Source organism: Aspergillus melleus, assembly GCF_016097325.1.
Source record: "Aspergillus melleus strain CBS 546.65 chromosome Unknown contig6, whole genome shotgun sequence".
Lineage (NCBI taxonomy): Eukaryota > Fungi > Ascomycota > Eurotiomycetes > Eurotiales > Aspergillaceae > Aspergillus > Aspergillus melleus.
In genome coordinates this window covers 3060381-3080893 of record NW_025763375.1, presented here as the reverse complement: position 1 = coordinate 3080893, position 20513 = coordinate 3060381, and the positions used below count along the sequence as shown (strand labels likewise).

General features: G+C 48.0%; 9 protein-coding genes across 9 annotated transcripts; 6 read left to right on the top strand and 3 right to left on the bottom strand.

Annotated features, from left to right (window-relative positions):
• Positions 1–295: 295 nt before the first annotated feature.
• On the top strand, positions 296–1191 carry LDX57_010818 (uncharacterized protein; the record flags this gene model as incomplete). The annotated part of the gene is made up of 3 exons (XM_046092565.1): positions 296–322; positions 379–554; positions 612–1191. 3 exons carry the CDS (start codon positions 296–298, stop codon positions 1189–1191), a joined length of 783 nt encoding a protein of 260 aa, XP_045948543.1.
• Positions 1192–2821: 1630 nt separating this feature from the next.
• Positions 2822–3568, top strand: LDX57_010817 (uncharacterized protein; the record flags this gene model as incomplete). The annotated part of the gene is made up of 2 exons (XM_046092564.1): positions 2822–2940; positions 2995–3568. The coding sequence occupies 2 exons, from the start codon at positions 2822–2824 to the stop codon at positions 3566–3568; spliced, it is 693 nt and encodes a 230-aa protein (XP_045948542.1).
• A 510-nt stretch (positions 3569–4078) lies between these two features.
• On the top strand, positions 4079–4372 carry LDX57_010816 (uncharacterized protein; the record flags this gene model as incomplete). The annotated part of the gene is made up of 1 exon (XM_046092563.1): positions 4079–4372. One exon carries the CDS (start codon positions 4079–4081, stop codon positions 4370–4372), a length of 294 nt encoding a protein of 97 aa, XP_045948541.1.
• A 4312-nt stretch (positions 4373–8684) lies between these two features.
• LDX57_010815 (tyrosinase family protein) lies at positions 8685–10118 on the bottom strand (the record flags this gene model as incomplete). The annotated part of the gene is made up of 5 exons (XM_046092562.1): positions 8685–8948; positions 9036–9309; positions 9382–9647; positions 9708–9870; positions 9934–10118. The coding sequence occupies 5 exons, from the start codon at positions 10116–10118 to the stop codon at positions 8685–8687; spliced, it is 1152 nt and encodes a 383-aa protein (XP_045948540.1).
• Positions 10119–11885: 1767 nt separating this feature from the next.
• On the top strand, positions 11886–12899 carry LDX57_010814 (uncharacterized protein; the record flags this gene model as incomplete). Its single annotated transcript, XM_046092561.1, has 2 exons — positions 11886–12037; positions 12102–12899. The coding sequence occupies exons 1-2, from the start codon at positions 11930–11932 to the stop codon at positions 12897–12899; spliced, it is 906 nt and encodes a 301-aa protein (XP_045948539.1). The 5' UTR covers positions 11886–11929.
• Positions 12900–13238: 339 nt separating this feature from the next.
• LDX57_010813 (uncharacterized protein) lies at positions 13239–14534 on the bottom strand (the record flags this gene model as incomplete). Its single annotated transcript, XM_046092560.1, has 5 exons — positions 13239–13609; positions 13674–13738; positions 13792–14171; positions 14222–14289; positions 14342–14534. The coding sequence occupies 5 exons, from the start codon at positions 14532–14534 to the stop codon at positions 13239–13241; spliced, it is 1077 nt and encodes a 358-aa protein (XP_045948538.1).
• Positions 14535–14941: 407 nt separating this feature from the next.
• On the top strand, positions 14942–16781 carry LDX57_010812 (uncharacterized protein; the record flags this gene model as incomplete). The annotated part of the gene is made up of 1 exon (XM_046092559.1): positions 14942–16781. The coding sequence occupies one exon, from the start codon at positions 14942–14944 to the stop codon at positions 16658–16660; it is 1719 nt and encodes a 572-aa protein (XP_045948537.1). The 3' UTR covers positions 16661–16781.
• Positions 16782–17721: 940 nt separating this feature from the next.
• Positions 17722–18966, top strand: LDX57_010811 (TauD/TfdA dioxygenase family protein; the record flags this gene model as incomplete). The annotated part of the gene is made up of 4 exons (XM_046092558.1): positions 17722–17944; positions 17995–18333; positions 18389–18757; positions 18815–18966. 4 exons carry the CDS (start codon positions 17722–17724, stop codon positions 18964–18966), a joined length of 1083 nt encoding a protein of 360 aa, XP_045948536.1.
• A 291-nt stretch (positions 18967–19257) lies between these two features.
• Positions 19258–20369, bottom strand: LDX57_010810 (uncharacterized protein). Its single transcript, XM_046092557.1, has 3 exons — positions 20154–20369; positions 19868–20089; positions 19258–19793 (listed from the first exon to the last, which is right to left on the bottom strand). Exons 1-3 carry the CDS (start codon positions 20334–20336, stop codon positions 19260–19262), a joined length of 939 nt encoding a protein of 312 aa, XP_045948535.1. The 5' UTR covers positions 20337–20369; the 3' UTR covers positions 19258–19259.
• Between the last annotated feature and the right edge of the window lie 144 nt (positions 20370–20513).

The window sequence follows — 20513 nt, the reverse complement described above, 5'->3', positions numbered from 1 at the left end:
GATTATTGCTTTGCTAGGGACCCTGTCTACATTCTTAAGTCTGATTTCGGGGAAGTAGGGTTTGAGAATATCGATAACTTTCTGAGGATGAGCTTTCTGGTGCGATTGGAACCAAATCGACTCAACCAACAACCCACGTGAAAATGGACTAATGGCGAGTTAGAACATTCATATCCCATGGCTCATACGTCTCATTTACTCCCTGCCAGTAAGGCTGCAACCTTTTTGTTCTCTCCCAACCTGAGACCCTACTCATTCACACCAGGACCGCATAAAAAGAATACTCGCCCCAAAGATGGCCGATACACTAGACTCCCGGCTTGTAAGCACATATACCAAAGATACTCGTGTCTAATGAAAGCTAAACCAGGAGACTAGAAATTATCGCGGCAGGTGGAGGCTATTCGTTCTGGACGAGACAAGGCGTACGAGCAAGCCGACCATCGCACCGTTTTCCACGAGCTTTTCAATAGCAAGCTCCCCGCAGAAGAGCTAAGACGAGATCGAATGCGTGATGAAGCCTTCACCCTCATAAACGCCGGTTCAGGTACCGTGTATGACCAACCCTCACCCCAGTCCTTGCGCGTGAGCAATGCTGATGGATGAACCAGGGCCACGGTCTTGCGATGCACAGTCTACCATGTAGCTGCCAATGAGCCAATCCGGATGAGACTTTACGACGAGCTCAGCGCAGCAATACTTGATCCTACAGAAGCACTTAATCTTCTAACACTCGAGCACCTTCCTTACCTCTCCGCGGTAGTTAACGAAGGGCTACGTCTTTGCTGTCCTGTTACCCATCGAATCTCGCGCCAATTCCCCGATCGGACGTTCATATATAACGGTTATAAGATCCCCGCTGGGTCTACTGTTTCCTTGACATTACCGCTCTTAATGACGGATAAAGCGATCTTCCCATCGCCGCTAGAATTCCGCCCTGAGCGATGGATGGATGAGGGGAAGCGCTTGGAGAAATACCTCATCCCTTTCAATCGAGGACCGAGGATGTGTCTAGGGTCTAACCTTGCTCGAGCTGAGCTTTTCCTTATTCTCGGGGCAGTCTTTCGGCACTTTAACTTTGACGTTTCCTCTGTAATTCGCGAGAGGGATATTGATCTCAGCCGTGACTTTTTACTAGGCGCCACCGCGAAAGACTCTAGGGGGATATCCGTCAAGGTTCTGAACTGTTAATTGGCTCTTCCAAGTACCTTCTTACAGCGTGTCATCGAAACTAAATAGCTATTCACATGCTCCCAGTTCGTAACAGTATCTCACTATACTTGGACGTCGGGCGGCTCGATTCCCAGGACATTCCCCGCTACTGGCCTCTAAGCTGAACCCGAATGTTCATACCTGCATTTTTCTTCCTATCACTGATTTTACACCGGAGGTAATCCAGGAAAGCCTATCATGTAGCAAATGGTCGTGTTGGAGTTACACATGAGCAACCGTGTGGGGCTCAATGACTCGTATGGAGTCCAACGATGGATGTGTCACAACCCTCGGAGGTGGGCGCGTGACAGGCCTGCCCTATGTTACATTGGAAACGCTTTGTACACTCGGGATCGAGGCTGATAATAGCCGGGACAGGTCGCTAAGCCGGGTTTGTGCATGTCTGACATGTAGGAAGCAAACGACTAATACCTAGGAGTTATGTATATAGAAACAAGGAACAGGTGAGATTGCTCCGGTGGCTTTTCCAACAACTGCTATGCTTGCCCCTACTATCTAGTCCTACCATTCCCATCCATGCTAGTGTAGTTTAGAAAAACACCAGCTGGCCCCTAATATAGCGTCAACCTCCTTGACTACGTATTGTGGTTTCACCGTAATGTTTCTTACAGACTGTTTGCCAACTTCTATGAGTCCAATGAAAAAGTTTATGGAGAACCACAATAAACACGAACTATTTATGCAGTGCCACCGCTGTAGGGGCGAAGCAGCCTCGCGCTATTTATTCGTCCGAGCATGGAGTTATCAGCGCGAGCCGCGGGCATTGAAATGCGTTTTCCAGCTGCAAGACGTATGCCGGTTAGCTGAAACGGCTTGGGTAATCTCGGGCCTACAGGAATGCCCCTTCCGTTATCTCACCTGTCTCATCATGACCACTCGCAGAGCCTTCAAACATTCCCTGAGGCGCATTGTGCTTCTGTGTGTAGCAAATACCAAGGCCTTAAGTCTCGTTCTGTATGTCAGCCCGAACCATGCAACAAGAGCCGCAGTATGGGTGACTGCAAGATACAAACTGAGCTGAAACTTTCGCACAAAATAAAAAGAAAAAAGTCTTTTCGTAAGGTTGAAAGAACAGAAAGCAAAATGACTAGTAACTTTCAAAAATTGCATTTGTGGCGGTTCCTAAATAAAGACTATGTGCCGCGGCGTCCGATCAGAGATTTTGATGTGCTTGCTGAACAGTATCTCCTAGCTCAGGCACGATGGCTTTGTCAAAGCAGGTCACAGACCCTCCGATTGAGAACACGAACTTAGAGCTACAGTCTGCAGAAGGTCTGGTTGTTAGTGCACATCATGACGAGCCTACTTTGTCTGGTTGGCGATTGAAGCTACTCACAATCGGGTACGTAAGTATTGAAAGATAGTAAATATTCTTTCACTGGCTTATTCTTTTGCAGGCTTTGCATTTGTTGCTTTCTCTCCGCGCTCGACGCTATAATCGTCACGACCGCTCTTCCAACTATGGCAAGGGACCTACAGGCCTCCAACGAGAGTAGTTGGGTAGTGTCGAGCTACTTAACATGCTATTTCAGTACTCCCACCGAAATTATACTAGATATCTGCTAGCAGCTAACAGTTGGCAGGCTTCATGATCATTTGGGCAAAAGCGAGCGACTTCCTCGGTCGAAAGCTCATGCTTGTCATTGCTGTTCTTCTCTTCCTGGCGTTCTCCGGGGCTTGTGGCGGGGCTAGTAATAGCCTTGAGCTGTACGTCGCTGCCAAACAAAGCATCACTTAGTTCCGTAGCTAACCAGGACTCAGAATTGTCTTTCGAGCCTTCCAGGGTATAGGTGGTGCTGGAATTTTCAGTATGGTGCCCATAATCGCGGCAGAAATGGTCCCTCAAGACAGATACGGACCATACAATGTTGCCATATCATTGACAATTGCGCTCAGCTACTTGCTTGGGCCTTTGCTTGGAGGCGCAATCTCAGACAACACGACCTGGAGATGGATTTTCTACATCAACCTGCCACTTGGCGCCAAGGGTCTTCTACTCATTTATGTCACCATGCCCGCTGCATTTCCCGATGTGTCGAATCCCGCGGCGCTATGGGTGTCCCCGAGCGTCACAAATTATCAGGGGAAAATTGACTACCCCGGATTCTCTATACTTCTGGCCACCTCTGTACTTCTTATTGTGGCGATTGAGGAAGCGGGAATTGCTTTTTCCTTGGATTCGGCTATTGTGGTCGTCTTTGTTACTCTGTCGGCTGCGCTCTTCGGTGCCTTCCTCGTTTGGGAGTGGTACTTGTATAAGTCCCGATTAAGCAGAGAGCCCGTATTTCCGTGGCAATTTACCAAGAATCGAGTTTTTATGGGAACGTGTCTGTAAGACCTCCTTCTGTCCTCCCCTTCTCGATTCAACCAGACTTACCCGCAGAGTAGATCCGCTCTCTTGTCAGGTGTGCCATACACAACGCTCGTAGTAGCATTACCCGAAAGGTTCCAGAATTTGAACAACATGTCAGGGTTCGACGCAGGGGTTCGCATCCTACCATTTACGGCGACGCTGGGCCTTGGTGCGGGCTTAGCCGGTGGTTTGACGACCGGTGCTCGCGTGCCGCCTTTTCTGATCTTTGTATCATCTGCTATTCTGCAAAAATTAGGCCTGGGGCTTCTATATTCAGTTGATCCAGCCATGGCCACGCCCTTGCCAGCAAGGTTATATGGCTATCAGATACTATCTGGACTGGGAATTGGGGCAAGTTTGAATGCCGTGATGTCGGTTATTCCGTCGCTCGTTGCGGGAAAGGACTTATGTGAGTTGTATACATAAGCACCATCACTAGTCAACATATAAACTGACACAGTCTTTTCTCTTTCGGTTTCTAAAGCCATCGCTATGGGCACGGTCACACAGCTACGAATCTTAGGTGGTGCCCTGGGTGTCTCCATCTGCACGAATATTCTAAGCGACACGCTAAATCGACTGCGCGACGATCTACCATCAGAAACAATGGAGCGCATAAATCAGGATATATCTATCATTCAGACACTCCCCGCTCCCGAGCAAACAGTCATTGTTGCCAGTCTGGCAGATGGGTATAAGCGGCAGCTGCTCATGGTTCTAGGATTCTCTGCTGCTCAGTTGATGGCTTTGGCGCTTTTGTGGGAAATGCCACTTCGAAAGCTGTAAGCAATCGCCTGGGGAATCTGGTGTCGGGCCATCTCGACCACAAATACGTACAATATCGCTCTGAGTGGAAAGATGGGTGGTAGGGTTATCACGATGCAATAGAATAATCAGGTGATGAATCAGAAGTATTTCAAGGCATTTTCATGGTACACTTTTTTTTTCGAGCGGAACCGCTGCCAGGATAAGATTTGTACATGATCTAACGATGGAGTATGCTATGATTGGTTGTCAGATAACTCGGAGCTACGAATATAGCCAACGCACCCCAGAAAGAGGGTGTGAGTTTCAGTCCTGCTTTGAGCCTGAAGTAAACCTACGCTCCTCACCACCCGACCACGAAAGGTACGATCATTACTGTGACGATCTCTCGAAAGGAGTAAGAAGTATATTACGTGTAACTTTCGAAGGAGAACCATAGTAGGCTGGGGGCAGCATTTCGAAAAGGTGTACCGCCAAACCTGTGCGACCTTGGTCGGCATCGGCGAGTCGTCAATCACTCTTGACCTTCATCTATGATGTGCGTAAACCAGGACTCAAGACCGGGCGCAGGACGAAGACTTCATATTTACTTTTGGCTTTGAGTCTCTGTGCGAGCTAACAAGGTAACCTTCCCACTTCCACATTATTTTATGGATGGCTTGACAACAAGAGAGACAAATCAGTCACGCGCCCAAGTGCGAAACAGGTCCGGAATAATGACTGAGGATCGCGAACAAACGAATAGCTAATGCTTTTGCTGACAATGAAATCGAGGATCCACTTGCTACTCAGATGTATGATGCTTTGGAGGAAATGGGTGTCATGTCTGCTGGACCCGGAAGTCCACAGGAGCTTCGCTATAGAGGCTTCCGAGGAAAGCCTTGGGCCGAACCAAGTAACTGTGTTATCTTAGCTTCTGATGACATTCCCTGTGTGTAAGCTTTTCTTTCCTTCTTTCTTTCCTTTTTTCTTTCCTTCTTTCTTGCCTTGATTCTTTGTTTTTTCTTTCGGACGCGGGAAAGTATAGAAAGACAAACGAATCAGGCATAGAAGGCTTTATTTAGAAAGCGTGGCTCAGAAACATATCATCAAGTAAGTATTTATGTGATCAATGCCACAATTCCATGTCGAGAGAATTCGGCTAGCGGGGTTGACGTGATCGACTCTTTCAGTAGATAAGACCACCCTCTCGCAGATATTCGTCTTGGCCTTAGCGCAATGGCAATCTAGGCTCTAGGGCTTTCCCGCATGAAGCATTGCCCAGATGCCTTTAGCGCGCCAACTTTGCTCTCTGGCATGCCTCACGGCTGACGATTATTGGTGCAACTAATCTAAGGCTCGGAGATAGGTCCGTTTCAAGCTAAACAGGCCTGTCGGCAAATATCAATGGACACTATCTCATGTGGGGTTTGTTGGAGATGCGGTGTTTCGTGATATGACACCACTCACGCGTGATACTGGGAGATAGTTGGGGTTGATGATATTTATTTTGGGATGGAAGAACAATATCTTTCTTTTTAGGGGGTCTAAATGAAAAGTGTTTCTTGAACTTCTATTTACTGTGTCTTGTGTTCCGTTTAATTGGGCTTTCTTCTTGTTACCTGTCCTGTTGCGCTTAAGATGGGGAAAAACCCATGGCAGTCGGTCTGCTCGTCCTGCTACTCATCTTGTACCAGAGAGGAAGTCTAACCGGTCGCATAGTTCCGATCCTTTATATGGGATACAGACTCCCATCTCAAATCACCCGAAGAGCGATGGCTATTGAGAAAGTTGGATATTGCGCTTCTCACGACAGGATGTTTAGGGTTTTTCGTACGCAACCATCGAATGACCGACTTAGGAAATCGAACAGAAACTGATATGCATGACCACTTCTAGTTGAAATATCTCGATCAAACAAATCTGTCAAATGCATACGTTAGGTAATTACATACCGTCAACTGCCTGAGGCGTTATAATGAGAATGAAGCTAAATGTCTTGTTCAGTGGAATGCAAGAAGATCTTGGGATGTACGGGAATGAGTACACTTATGCTGTAAGGGATTGTTAATTCTCCGGCGATCCGATAAATCTCGCTGACAAGAAGTAGGGAACGTGTTACACTGTCGCCTATGCAATCATGCAAATCCCCTCGACATTGATCATTCAGAAAGTCAGGCCACGGTACTGGCTTGCGGCAATGGAAATCGGATGGGGCGTCTTCACAATAGCACAGGCTGGTATGCATAATGTTGGAGAATTATATGCCTTTCGATTCCTTGTCGGTTTGTTCGAGAGTTCTTTTTTCCCTTGCATGCTTTTCGTGTTGGGATCATGGTGAGTTCTGCTTGGTCTACGGTGGGTGGGGTATGAAGGTCAAAAGCTAATAAGACATAGGTATACCAAGACCGAACTGGGTAAGAACTTCCTCTTATTATCATCAGCATTCAACTGACGGGAATCTAGCAAAACGCATTGCCATTCTCCACATGACTGCTCCATTGGGTTCCGCTTTCAGTGGATATTTGGTGAGACCCGCTTAGCCTGGTTGTCCAAGATGTCTTGCTGACCAGATGGAAATTTATAGCAAGCTGCCGTATATAAGAATTTGAACGGAAATCACGGTCTTGAAGGATGGCGTTGGCTGTACATTGTGTGTGGGGTACGTATCCCTCCTCACTAACACGATTTATATCTCCCCCTATTAACCTGATCGCAGTGCATGACCATCCCCGTCGGCGCGCTCGCACTCTTTTGTTTCCCAGACGTTCCTCACAACACCAAGGCGTGGTTCCTTACCAGCCAGGAGGTTCAAATGTGTCTTGACCGTGTTGAGCGATCGGGAAAGGCGCCTCCAGCCAAGTTGTCGTGGGCTACCTTTCGTCGTGTGGCGAAGAAATGGCGTATGGTTCAGAAGCTCTCAGGGAGATATTGCTAGACCTAACATCACAATTGTAGGATGGTACGCTTTCACACTGGGCTACGTGCTATATGGCTCGTCTTGCGCAGCAAGCAGTTACTTTGCCATTTGGCTGAAGTCCGAAAACTTCTCGGTGTCAGACCGCAACATTATTCCTACCGGCACAAATCTTATTTCCGCTTTCTGTGTGGTTCTGGTACGTATATCCCCTTGACTGGCCTTTGCTGGATATAATTGCGGTCGCTAACTGAGTGATCCAGTGGGGATTTCTAGCCGATTTCACAGGGAACAGATTTGCGCTGGTGATTTTGCCGTTGGTAAGAACTTTTTGATGACATCCTATCACTATTCTTGACGTCGCTAATGGGTCCGAAGACGTACGGCCTTATTCCAAACGGCATTCTGGCAGCGTGGCCCGCTAGCATCAAATTGAAGGAGTTTGCCTTCCTAACGGATGGGGTCCAGCTAATGACAGCCATCTTGTAAGCTAATTCCATTGCCCAATTGTTATACGGACAGTGTATAATTAACGTGAATTCCAAACAGCTATACATGGGCCAATGAAGTATGCGCCGACGACAACGAAGAACGAGCTCTGGTAGTCAGCAGTATGAATGGATTCCAGTATGCGGCACGTAAACCATCGCCAATACATTATTCTGTGATGAGATCTAACTAACGTCTATTGCGCCCTTTAGGTGGCTGCATGGCTTCCCATTGTCATATTCCCGCAGACTGAAGCACCTTCATTCCGTAAGTTCATCCTCATTGCTCCTGGTATCTCTAGGCCGCGCTGACCATCTTCTGCCGTTCAGGCAAGGGCTTTCCTGCTACGTTTGCCTTTGTTATCGCTGCACTTATTTTAATCGTAGCCATTCAGCTTCTCGCGGTCCGAGAACGAAGACTCAATTCTTCAAAGCAGAGAGAAGATAGTTCGGTAGGAGAGGGTGACGTCAGGTCTCAGCAGGGAGGATCTGATGATGAAGAAAATAATAAGGTAAGAACCTCTCGGCGGTTACCTTACTGAAAAGCCACTAATATGAGCGATGTTGCATAGGTTGCCAAGACAACTGTATCTATTCAGAAGGATACTTAAGCAGCTTTCTTCTGGTGATAGCAAAGACACAAGCTGGAATTATCAAACGACCAAAATTGCCTATCTGAACGTCTGAAGTGATCAATAAGGGTAGTTTGGTCGATATTATTGGTCTGAGCCCTTTATTTGGAGCTAGAAAAATAAGGCATGAATATACCAGTGAGATAGCAAAGCATGGCTTCATAGGTGCCGAAAATAGAGAAGTATTTGTCGAAGCCAAATAAACAGAATATTCTAACAACATAGACAGTTTCTCACTCATTCAAAGTTTGATTTGAAGGCCAGCTCCCGCCTGCGATAAACTACAAAACATCAAGCTGGCTCCAAATGCTCTTAACCTAGGTATAAACGTAGCAAAACGGGCCCCCCGTAGTATCCGAAAGCTGCCTTAGGGTCTGCGGCGGCGCCAAAAAGCTCCCCATGTCCACCACATCATCTAATGTAGCATTGATAGACACTCCATCTGGCGTCCAGAATCCAGTAGCTCCGTTAACCTGGTACGTGCGCTTCACGGGGTCTTGGTTCTGCCAAGTCCAGAAGAGCCGATCGATAGCGGCGTGGTGGAGAAAGAATGCTGGGTCGCCGGGGGAGGTATAGAAGTCCTATGTGTGGTAAAAGTATTAGCTGATTACTTTATAAGCGACTAGTAGAAGGAATCGGAATGTTATGGGACTTGGAAGGGGTCATACTCCGCCAGGATCACCACCAACGGTGAAGTGCCCTCCCGAGTGGACACCTAGGTAACCGGGCGTAGCGACCATGCCCTGCAGGAGGGTCTCGAATCCCCAGATATCCTTTTCTTTGAATAGATCCATTACAATTTCAGTTCTGGTCCACTCTGCAGCTGCGATATTAATGTCACGTCGGAGACACCGGGGGTTGTAGTTCAGTCCGGATCCGTTCTGTGACTCAACTCCGGGTACCTTCAGGCTGGACCAGACAGGACCGAGGTTTACGACCCAGCTGATGGTGAAACAATTAGCTACATTAGAAAGCTTATGTAAAGGGATGAGACAAAAAGAATCTAGGACTCACTTTTTGAAAGGGCCCTTCTCAACACACCCTCCACCGCTTCCAGATGGTATAAACACCCCCGGCGCGATCTCGGTATCATTATGGAGGATATATGCTCCATTCCCAGAGATGCTGTACGGAGAGCCATCAAACAGCGGAGAGCTCAGTGGGTCGTCGGCATACTTATTCCACGCCCAATAGGGCTGGTAGCCCTTGTAACCGCATTCATTGCGCAGCGCTTGCTCGTAAGCCCAGGTGAAGTAACGGTGCCAGGTTAGGAAATTGCCCTGGTTTATCAGTAGGTGCTCAGTAATCGAAGATACCAGTTGTACTGAGGAGGCTCATACTGTCCCGTGAATGTACCACGTCTGATTAATGTGTGTGGCAACGAAATCATCGTGGCGGTTCCGTGCACCAGGAGCAAACGAACGAGGAGACTTGGATGGTTTAGATGCCAGACACAATGCTGCATCGATGTAATTCTTTCGTTCTATCTTGCTTAGAGACCCCCTTTCTTCATAGTTAGCTCATCTATTGTCCTGAACCAAACAAGTTTGAGTGAAGGAGGTATACCATTCCCGTCTGACACTCGCTGTGTGAGGGTTACAGTTGTTTCCACCATTGGGGTCTGAATTATGGTAGTGAGCTTGCTTTGCTAAGGAATTTGCTGTCAGGGCGTCCCAGGGATCAGCTTGGGAGGGCGCTGCTGATGATACAGCAGTGAATGCCACGAGCGTCCATAAAGCTGATAGACGCATGATTATGTTTGTCGCCTTACTAGGTTTACCTACAGATGGCGTGTAGGGAGCCACTGTCTAGAAAGCAAACGAGAACATTTAAACTGTCGATGGCGGGTTCCGCTCTTATAAGCTGACCTGCTCACTTGTGGCAAAGGCTCTTCCTGAATCCATCCTGCCGCACGGACTACACTGCAGGAGCGGGATAATGGACCTATATCAGCCATGACTCCTATAATAATTTAGACTGAACTTGATGGCGCAGGAAAAGAATTCATAATAACTCTGAAATCTGCTGGGTTTGAGAGTAACCTTTTGGGACATTAACCTCCTTTCTTTGTCTCTCAGAGTGGGCGCCTTATCTTGGAGAATATCCCATTTGACCGATCAGGAAGCCATATGTAAAACGACAGCTTGGAAAAGACCACATCCCACAAACGTCTCTAATTCTAGACAGTAAATCTGAGTCCCCACGGGCCAGCCTAGTAAGATCTAAGGGAGTCTAATAAAGTGCACCACTTCCCAATTACCGTGGATGATTGGTGGACTGAAAAAACCGTATCCTACATTCCGAGCCCTAACACATTTAGAGACGTTTAGAGCCACCCCAGGCTGCACATAAATTTAAATCAATCTAATCTATGGCTCACCGTTAAAACCCTGAATCTGTGGGCCAATCGCTCCGAATGGCTAAGATGCACTAAACATTTGCACTAGCTCCCGATTTGCTGCCAAGACGTGCCTTATTAGCCTCAATACCGCCAGATTGCCAATATTATTCCATGGGCAAGGGAGCTATTGGTCTCCTGCTCGTGTTTGAAAAACGCTACTGTGTAGCGTGCCCATGCTGAAGCTGTTGGGCAGAAAGACGGACTTATGGGGGTTCCGTTATACCATCCCCATGTGCACTATCCATTCCAGATGGCTAACACTCAAAAAGCCATTGTAGACATGAACTTTGTTGCAGCTCATTCCGGGTTTAGGAAACAGTAATCTTCTAGCAACTAGCGCTCTTTGCTCAGATCACTCAACTTACTTGTCGTCTCACGCATGGGCACGCCGCTTTGCAATATATATCATCCAATGTGCAGGTCTTATATCCAAGAATGCGGCGAGGCGTCAAAAATATCCACAAAGTGAGTAGAAGAACAAGACATAACCGCAGACCATAATAGTAGATCCTATGACGAGTTCTGTAATCAATCCATCGCTAGCACTTTTTCCTTTTTGACATGCGGTAACAATCTACAATCGTCTGAAGACCTCTAACAGCGAGTATTGCCGCACGAATTAGTGACTCGGTATATAGGTTTGTCTAATCTGGTAAATAAGGATGGGAGCATGGGTTGAAATCTATAATTTGGACAATCGGTAAAAAGTGAAGATGACATTTCGATTCTTTAAGACATATCTAATTGTACAATGCATAATTCGTCGATTACTAAATTATTAGTATCGTCGGATTTATGCAGGCCCCACATATGATGGAAAATAGACAGCTCCTTGAAGATGATCATCCAAATGCAGATGACCTAGACTTTCTATCTACTGCATCCCAGCCCTCTGGAACCAAGATCTGGGCGACCTTGACTGAGGGTGGATTGTCGGCAGTCATCATGACGCGCCCGAACCCGATGATGTCAGTGACTCGGCAGCTCATATGTAACCCTGCAAGATCAACGTAGTATGAATGTCGAAGACTTGAATTTCCTGTCGCACATCACTGTCAATTGAGCTTTATTGTTCTGTTAGACAAAGCATTAACGTTCCCTCGTTTTGATCTCCGGTCTCTAAGAAGCAATTATCCATATTACCGCATCTTCGATCGCAAAATGCCCGCCCAGGAGAAATACACCGACCCCGAACTCCGCGACGAGGTCAAGGAAGAAGTCAAGCAGGGCGATAAGGGCGGAGCACCGGGACAATGGTCGGCTAGAAAGGTAGTCCTTCATCATTCTTGCTTACAACCCACCGTGCTCTTTGGCCATAGTTAACACCATATAGGCACAATTCATGGCTTCCGAATACAAAAAGCGTGGAGGAGATTACAATACCTCCAAGGAAGAAGGAGACAAAAAGGACGAGTCCCAGCGGAGTCTCAATCAATGGACAAAAGAAGATTGGCAGACAAAGGAAGGCTCAGGGCATGCGAAGCAAGACGATGGTACGGAAAAGCGCTATCTGCCGAAGAAGGCCTGGGAGAAAATGAGTGATGAGGAGAAGAAGGAGACGGACGAGAAGAAGCAACAAGAGTCGAAGGAGGGGAAGCAGTTTGTTTCCAATACCGACAAGGCACAGAAGAAGAGAAAGAAGGCGACGGAAGAGACTGAAAAGGAAGGGGAAGGGGAGGATTGCGAAGAACAGGATAGACAGGAGGAACAAGACAAGAAAGAGTCGAGATATGATGGCAATGCGGAGGACGATAGCGATGATCAAAAAGAAGATGGCTTGGAACAAGGCCAGAAAGCCTCCAAATCCGAAGATGAGGAGATGGACGATGGCGACGATGGGGAAGAAGATGATTTGGGACAATATGAGAAAGCATCCAGGTCTGATGGTAACGACGGGGAAGATGGCGAGAATCACAGGGAAGACGGTTCAGCACAAGATGCGAATTCTGACGGCGAAAAAGATTCCAAGGCTCAAAAGGGCGGCAAGGGGGGAAAGGATCAACAGAACCAGAAAAAGCAAAACAATCAGAAAGCCGAGGCTGGGACCAAACGTACTTCCGGCCAAGAGAAGACTCCAACCAAGAAGCCTAGGACACGCCAGGACAGCAAAGCTGAGAACAAATCGAAATAGTTCTCATTGAAGTGGGCCTAGGTTAGATAGTTTATCTGCTGTAATTTTCTATGAACGTGAACATACTCCCACTGAACCTTTTGAGATTTAGGTTAAGATTTGCACTCTCATATGGACCTTCTGGGTTGTTCATACTGTTCTGCTTCATCGGACCATATGTTCAAGTCTTTTGTTCAGGGGTTTCGAGACACACTCATTTGGTGGTAGCCTTGTCTCTATATTGTGGTAATAACTATTATTAGGTTATATATTCTCAGAGAAAACAAACAATCAGAGGCCAACACCTACGCCTCAAAGATCTATATCATACTACCTAACCAAAAGGTAGATCCCCGTTGATCAACGCGGCCACGATCTACCCACAGCACCAGAGCTTGCACTAAGCGATCGACTCTCCACGTCCTGCTCGATCGCAGTGTGGACCGTGATCCCACGTAGCTCAACATCTGAACTGCATCTACCAGTGGGCTCCGTTGTCACCGTCACATTCTTGTTCGCTCTCAAATTATGAGGATCGCTGATCTTATGAAACCCGTCTGGGGTCTGGCTGGCACTGTGCATGTAACGAGGCGTGCGGGAGGTTCGAGTAGATTGGCCTTTCACCTTTCCAAGGAAGCCATGCATAAGGGGCTTGAATAATGGTAGGCAGCCACAGATGATGGCAACGTCGAGTTCTAGGGTGGTCCAGATGGACTCTTTGGCGCTTGATGCTAGAGTAAGGAGAGCTGTTAGCTTTCTGGGAAAGAAAAGGTATTTCATGAGGGAGGAACTAACCCGCAAGGTCGTTCGTATGGAAATTATTAAACTCGATGACTCGCATTAGACTGAAAATGCAAACTCTGCACAATGGTTAGCTCAGCGACGATGATGACAAACATGTGGAAAGACGCACAAGGCACCGAGAGAAAAGACTACCGTGAGTGTCATTTTTTGCCGAGTGGTTATTTGCAGCCCCCAGACGACTGGCATCGGTAAGACTAAGATTACCATGTCTTCTACCAAAGACAAGGCGGCCGATGTTTGGAACAGCTTTGTCTGCCCGGCCATGCAGTGCCCGTTCATTCGCGTGTCGTAGTAATACTGGACCGGCCAGCATTGAAAGATATTTCCGAATAACTCGGTCAAGGCCCAACACACGGTGAATACCATAAGACAGGTGACTCCAACTCGGATCGACCTGAGAGTCCCAAGTAATCGCCTCAGGAACACAAGGATAGAAAGTTTGACAAAAGCCATTGAAGGTGGCCAGAACTTCTGGATCATCCATGATCCCTGGAAAGAGTTGGCATAAATTTGGCAGCCAAAGAGACATATACACTTACGAACTGGAGGCGAATTCGTTCATCCTGTGGCAGCTCGTCACCTGGAACACCCACACCATTAAATGCAGCTGCACGACCGGTAAGTTTCGGGGTAAGACATACAAATATGCACTTACTGACTGTAAATGACAAAGGCGGTCGCTCCATACGATAGGAACAATCCGATCCCCATCAGTAGCTCTTCTAATCGCCATCCGAACGTGGACATTCGGCATGCGACAAGTCGCAGGATGTATACGAATGTTGCGACCGCTGCCCCCACCACGGGGACAATAGTGACAACATTTCCCCAGTAGGCGTTCCGAATAGCCATGGAAAGAGTCTATAGACAGGGATAAAACTCGATCCGAAAGAAACGAGGGTCGGTTGTGTTTACTTCGGACATAGGTCTGGGGGTGTGCGATAGTCCGAGCCTGCCAGGCACCACCGAAGTTAAGGAAGTCAAAACAAAACATTCTTTCTTCGCTCCCCTGGAAGGATACGATTAATTTAATTGTTAAATTAACAGAACGTGTCGGGACCTGGGAGATGCGCCAATGCAACCTCTGGCAGGGTTCAGAATCCATCTACAGCGACACTAAACTTGACGGGTAACGATCTGCCCCGGGGGTTCCGAATCGCGCGGGCTTGTTTGCTCTCTTAAGCTCCAAGGATTCCTGTTCCCTGTCCGAAAAATTCTCTTCGCAGATTCTATTGTCTCATGTTTGTCGAACGGCCCCCATGATGGTCCATTCCAAGAGCTCGATCATTCTGTTCGTTGCCGTCCATCTCCTGGGCTGTGCTTCCGCGCGGGAGAGCTGTACTTTGGACAGCTTCAATGCAACTCTCGGCGGTCGCGTTCAGCCGTTGAGGCCTTTCTCTCTGCCATGTTACTCCCAATATAATGGCACGGCTGTGGCGTCGGATCAAGCCGCGTGTCAAGTGATCCAAAGCAACTACAGCGATCCTTTTTTCAGGTCGAACTCCGCCAATGGATTCATGTACAATCAAGTGGAAACGTGCGCCTCCGACCCTTCAAATCAATGCCTCCTCGACAACACGAATACTGCAAATTCGCAGGCTTTTAAGGGCGACTGTAGACAAGGCAATGTTCCATCTTTGTCACTCGAAGTCCAACGCCCTGAAGACGTGGTTGAGGCGTTCAAGTTCTCTCGTTGTTCGGGGACGCGCCTTTCTATCAAGAACAGTGGCCATGACTTCCTGGGTCGCAGTAGTGGCGAGGGCACTCTTTCCTTATGGACTCGGCACCTTCAGTCGACGCATTACGACTCTTCCTTCACACCGACCGGCTGCAGTGGCCGGAATGCCTCGACCTACAACACAATCACCGTCGAAGCCGGTGTGAACTTCGACGAGGTCTATACCTTCGCGCATGCCCATAACGTGACGTTCATCGGTGGCTACTCTCCCACTGTTGGTGTTTCAGGTGGATGGGTGCAGACGGGCGGTCATTCTATTCTTTCACCCGTATATGGGCTCGGGATCGACCACGTTGTGGAATACAAGCTTATCACTCCCGACGGCCACTACCGCATCGCCAACGAATGCCAAAACCAGGACCTGTTCTGGGCTCTACGGGGTGGCGGCGGTGGCACTTTCGGTGTTGTCCTGGAAAGTACCCATCGCGTTGAACCGCGCGTGAGTCTAATTTCCGCCTACATCAAGTTCCCTCTAAAATCCAACTCGAGCAATGTGCTCCCCTTCCTCGACATTCTTGTGAATAATACTGTGAAATGGGCCCACGAGGGCTGGGGTGGCCATATTAACGGCAACTCTTTGATCAACGTTACCCCGTTGCTCTCCCTATCCGAGGCAAAGGAGTCGCTCGCGGATGTGGTTGCGTATGCGACGTCGCAAGGTGGAACCGCAGTTATTGAAGAATTCTCCTCCTGGTACGGATTCTACGAGAAATACGTCGCGGCGAACGCCGTGACTGTGGGTAACACTCACTTCGCAGCAACGCGACTGATCCCACAATCGGTGTTTGAAACTGCACGTGGTCGCGCTGACCTGATGAACTTCTTTTCCGTGCTGCTGTCCAAGGGTGGAAGCGTGTACATTCCAGTTGTGGGGCCCCTTCTCTACAAAGACGCCAAGTCGACATCTGCCACCCCAGCCTGGCGCGAGGCGATCTGGTCTCTCGGAGCCGACGGTTTCTGGGCCTGGAACAGCACACTGCAGACACGTGAGCAGAAAGTGGACGAGCTCAAGTACATGACAGGCCTCCTTGAGGATCTTAGTCCCGGTAGCGGGGCCTACAGCCCCGAGGCTAACCCGTTCACCGAGGATTGGCAGGAAGCTTGGTGGGGTTCGGAAAACTACGGCAAGCTGCTCAAGCTGAAGCAGAAATACGACCCGGAAGGCCTGCTACATTGCTGGAAGTGTGTTGGGTGGGAGGAAGCCGACGCGAAAAGCTCCTGCTGGGCGGCATTCGACTAGCTAGCGGAGTAGTCTATAGGCTAATGTTTAGCTACACAATGTATATTAATGTCTCTCTTACGGAACACGGTGTACTCCATATGAACTTGCCATGTTCCGAACAATTTTCTTTCCAGTTGGTAGTTGTAGAATTCCACCGTAGTTAAAGGTTTTTCATTTTTAAAGACTTCAACAGGGCACCATATCAATAATTCTTCCCACCACACCTTCGCTTCGAAGGAACTTCAATCCTGCCAGCACTGTAAACATTACTCGAAGTCTCAAAGTCTCACACCCCCTTACGCGCGCATTGATCCTTTCTCCGTCTCCATATCGAGCCCACCGACCGAAATCCTGGGTCCACCATATACCCCGCACCTACCTCGGGATTGGCCGACAGGGCTGCTGTTATCTCGGATGCCGATCCGAGTGGTGGCTTCCTGAGGCCCACTTTGGCTTCGTGGAATCCACGGTCCTGAGTTAGCAATTTAGCACAAAGCAAGTCCAACAGCCAAGGCCAGGAGGTGCGTACTCCGTAATTCCCCCTGCGCAAAGATGGGCAAAATGCGAAACCGGCACCAGCACATGACCTGCCTTGGGAATTAACTTGGATCCGTCAACGATGAACTTCAGTTATGAGATTTTCAACATTGTAAGCTATACTGGATCATGCACAGGATATTGAGCTACTAGTTTCTCAACCCAAGGAAGAGCTCAACTACAAACAAGGCTTGTCCAAAAAATTAGGGCGCGCAATCCAGCGCTACGATCGGAGCTCAAATGAAAAATGACCTCGTGTAACATGGTTTTGGGATGCATCTGTAAGTATTGCTGTATTAACATTAAAAAACTGACCGACTACCTGCAAGTACCCCTCCCCAGTCATCTGAGCATGGCCACGTATAACGAATTGATTCGATAACTCCATGCTGCCATCATACCCAGAATTTCAACCCCTAGCAGCGAAAGGCAACAACAAACGTCTTAGAATCATATCCATTGACCCATCTGAGTGATATCCTGTTGTATCTTTAACCAGCGATCCAAGCTTAGATCAGAGAGTCAGTAGTCTGGATGCGAAAATGGGCACTGTGACAGATTCAGAACAGACACACAACGGTCTGGATACTAGGGATAACAATGAGCGCTTGTTCAAAGGGCCACTGCAACTCTCGGGTGTCTTAGAAAAGTACAAATCTTTTGATGTCACCCCGATTATTGGCAGGGAGTTTCCCGATGTCAGTCTTAGGGATTGGATAGAGTCGCCCAACTCAGACGCATTGCTTAAAGATCTAGCAGTTACAAGTAAGTAGCTATAGATAGGTTTACTACAATTACCGTGCTAAATAGTCTAGTATCCCAACGAGGCGTGGTCTTCTTCCGCAAACAGAACGATTTGACCGATGAGCTCCAAAAGACTTTGGTCCAGCGACTAGGAGAGTTAACCGGAAAACCGAAAACATCCAAACTACATATCCATCCATTCTTCTATTCCGAACTGCCTCTCGGAGGTGATGACGATGAGCTAAATATCATAAGCACTGCGCAGGACCAACTGGTCTTCGGCAAGCCGAAAAGATTTGTCAAGAGACAGAACGCCCGTCAGGAATGGCACACAGACAATCTCCACGAGGTCATTCCCAGTGATTACTCCTTGTTGCGTCTCGTGGAGTTACCAAAGGGTGGAGGTGGAGGTATATATATGGATTTAAGTCAATATGCCGTGAATGTAGCTGATACTCGCAACAGACACTCTGTGGGCCTCGGGTTACGAAATCTACGATCGCATTTCAAAACCATACCAGCGATTCCTGGAGACATTGACTGCCACCTGCGCCCAGGCGAGTTACGAAAGACTTGCAAAGAAAATGAACCGTCAGCTTTATCCCGAACCTCGAGGGTCGCCAGAGAACACCAAGTCCACGGCAGTCCATCCAGTGATTCGTACAAACCCCGTCACGGGCTGGAAGAGCCTTTTCACTGCTGGGCTTTACGTCAGACGAATCAATGACTTGGAACCGACCGAGAGTGAGAATCTTCTTCGGTGGTTTATGGAGATGATGACAGAAAATCACGATCTGCAGGTGCGACATAGGTGGCAGAGTCCGAACGATGTTGGTAAGTTGTGGCCTTGCGAGAATGTCGTTGTTTAGGTCTAATTCAGGACATGACAAGCCATTTGGGATAATCGATCTGTCTTCCATACGGGTACTCAGGATATTGATATCGATGACCAACGGGTAGGTCATAGGGCTTCAGGGATTGGTGAGCGCCCGTATCTGGACCCGGCGAGCACTAGTCGACGGGGAGCTCTCGACCTTCTTTGATAGTACGAATGAACCTACAGAGACGATGATCAGAAATGCTTTTGCCTTATGGGGCTCGGATTATAGTTCGGTTGAAGTTCACAAGCAGTTCTTTTGACTCTATTATAAAATTGCCTTGGTATACAATATTATGGTAGGCATGTCAAGATGAAATGATTTGAAAAAGTAAAAGGGGGCCAAGTGACTATCAAAAAGCTCACGCAGCAAGCCAGAAAGGGTCAGGTGAAGCTATTTAGAATCATCAATCAAAAAGAGAAAGTGACTCGAGCATAACTGAGGAAAGACTTGAGTTGTCAACTGCCTTGATCGTTCCGCAATGGCGCTGGAAACACTCTCGCCAGGTACTCTGCCACGTCCTCCTTTTTCTCCCCAAAGTCACAGTTAGTATCCAAATCAGGGATAATCCAATAATTCAAATGGTACCCCGAAGAGCCCAGCGGCCGCTCTACGAAATGTACCGAGTGTTTAACCTCGTTGATAAGTCTCCTCAGAATATGACCAGCCAGAAGAAGAAATTCGCCAGGCTTGCAATTGGCCGGAACGAAGCGCGCAGTGTCTTGGACGGCCGTGGTTGAGATGTTTCCCGTAAAACCACTCATATCTGCGACGTTGAGACCTGCATGCGAGTCTTGGAAACAAAACAGCATGGTTGTAGGATCGATGTGGGGAGGAACACGGAGAGTCGTGGTGTCCTTGTCATCCTCGAAGTAGTAGTAATATGGAGCGAAGAATGAGTTTCGTTTGCTGTGTATGGAGTTCAGGGACTGAGGCAGTTCCAGATTTGTAGAGAGACATTCAAGAAGGTTGACATGAATGCGACTGCACTCCTAATATCGCACCTCAATAGTAAGGTTATTGTTCCGTATATGATGCCAAGAAAATTAAAAGGGGTAATGTTTACCTCGTGCATATCCTTCGAAGCATTCACCAGCTCGTTGCCTGGTACAGACCAATTTCTACCTAGTTCATAAACACCGTATCGGAATTCCAGGGTTTCGTCCAAGTGTGTCATTCCGCGAATCTTTTCGCTTGCGTATGGGACGAATCGAGACTTGCTTGTCGCGCCCGAATTTGCGTAGTCCACAAGTTTATCTTCGAGGGGTCTCTCAAAGAAGCCACTGCTCTAATTCAATAATTAGTACTGTCCAGAGTATCAAGAAACCATAAAGGCAAATTAACCCACTAACCTTTGCGAAGCATTTATCAATAATACCCTGTGGGACGGTATGGTCCCGAATTCGACAAGCTCCATAGGAACTCAGCGCCTTGATAAGCTCTGCACTTGCAGAAGCTCGAGTGTCTCTATCATCGTGTAGAAGCTCCGTATAGCTAACTGATGGAAGTGGGTATAATTCTTCGAGAGACCCCATGTTTGGTGTGGAACCCGATTTGCAATACACGCAAAGCAACTTGCTCCAAAGGTGAATAATATTGGGGCGTTATGAGCTCATTTCACCCTATTTAAAAGCTGATCTAATTGGCACTGCACTGACACGTCAGACACGGCGGCAGAGCATTCGTCGGAACTGTATGCATCTGCTCACCTC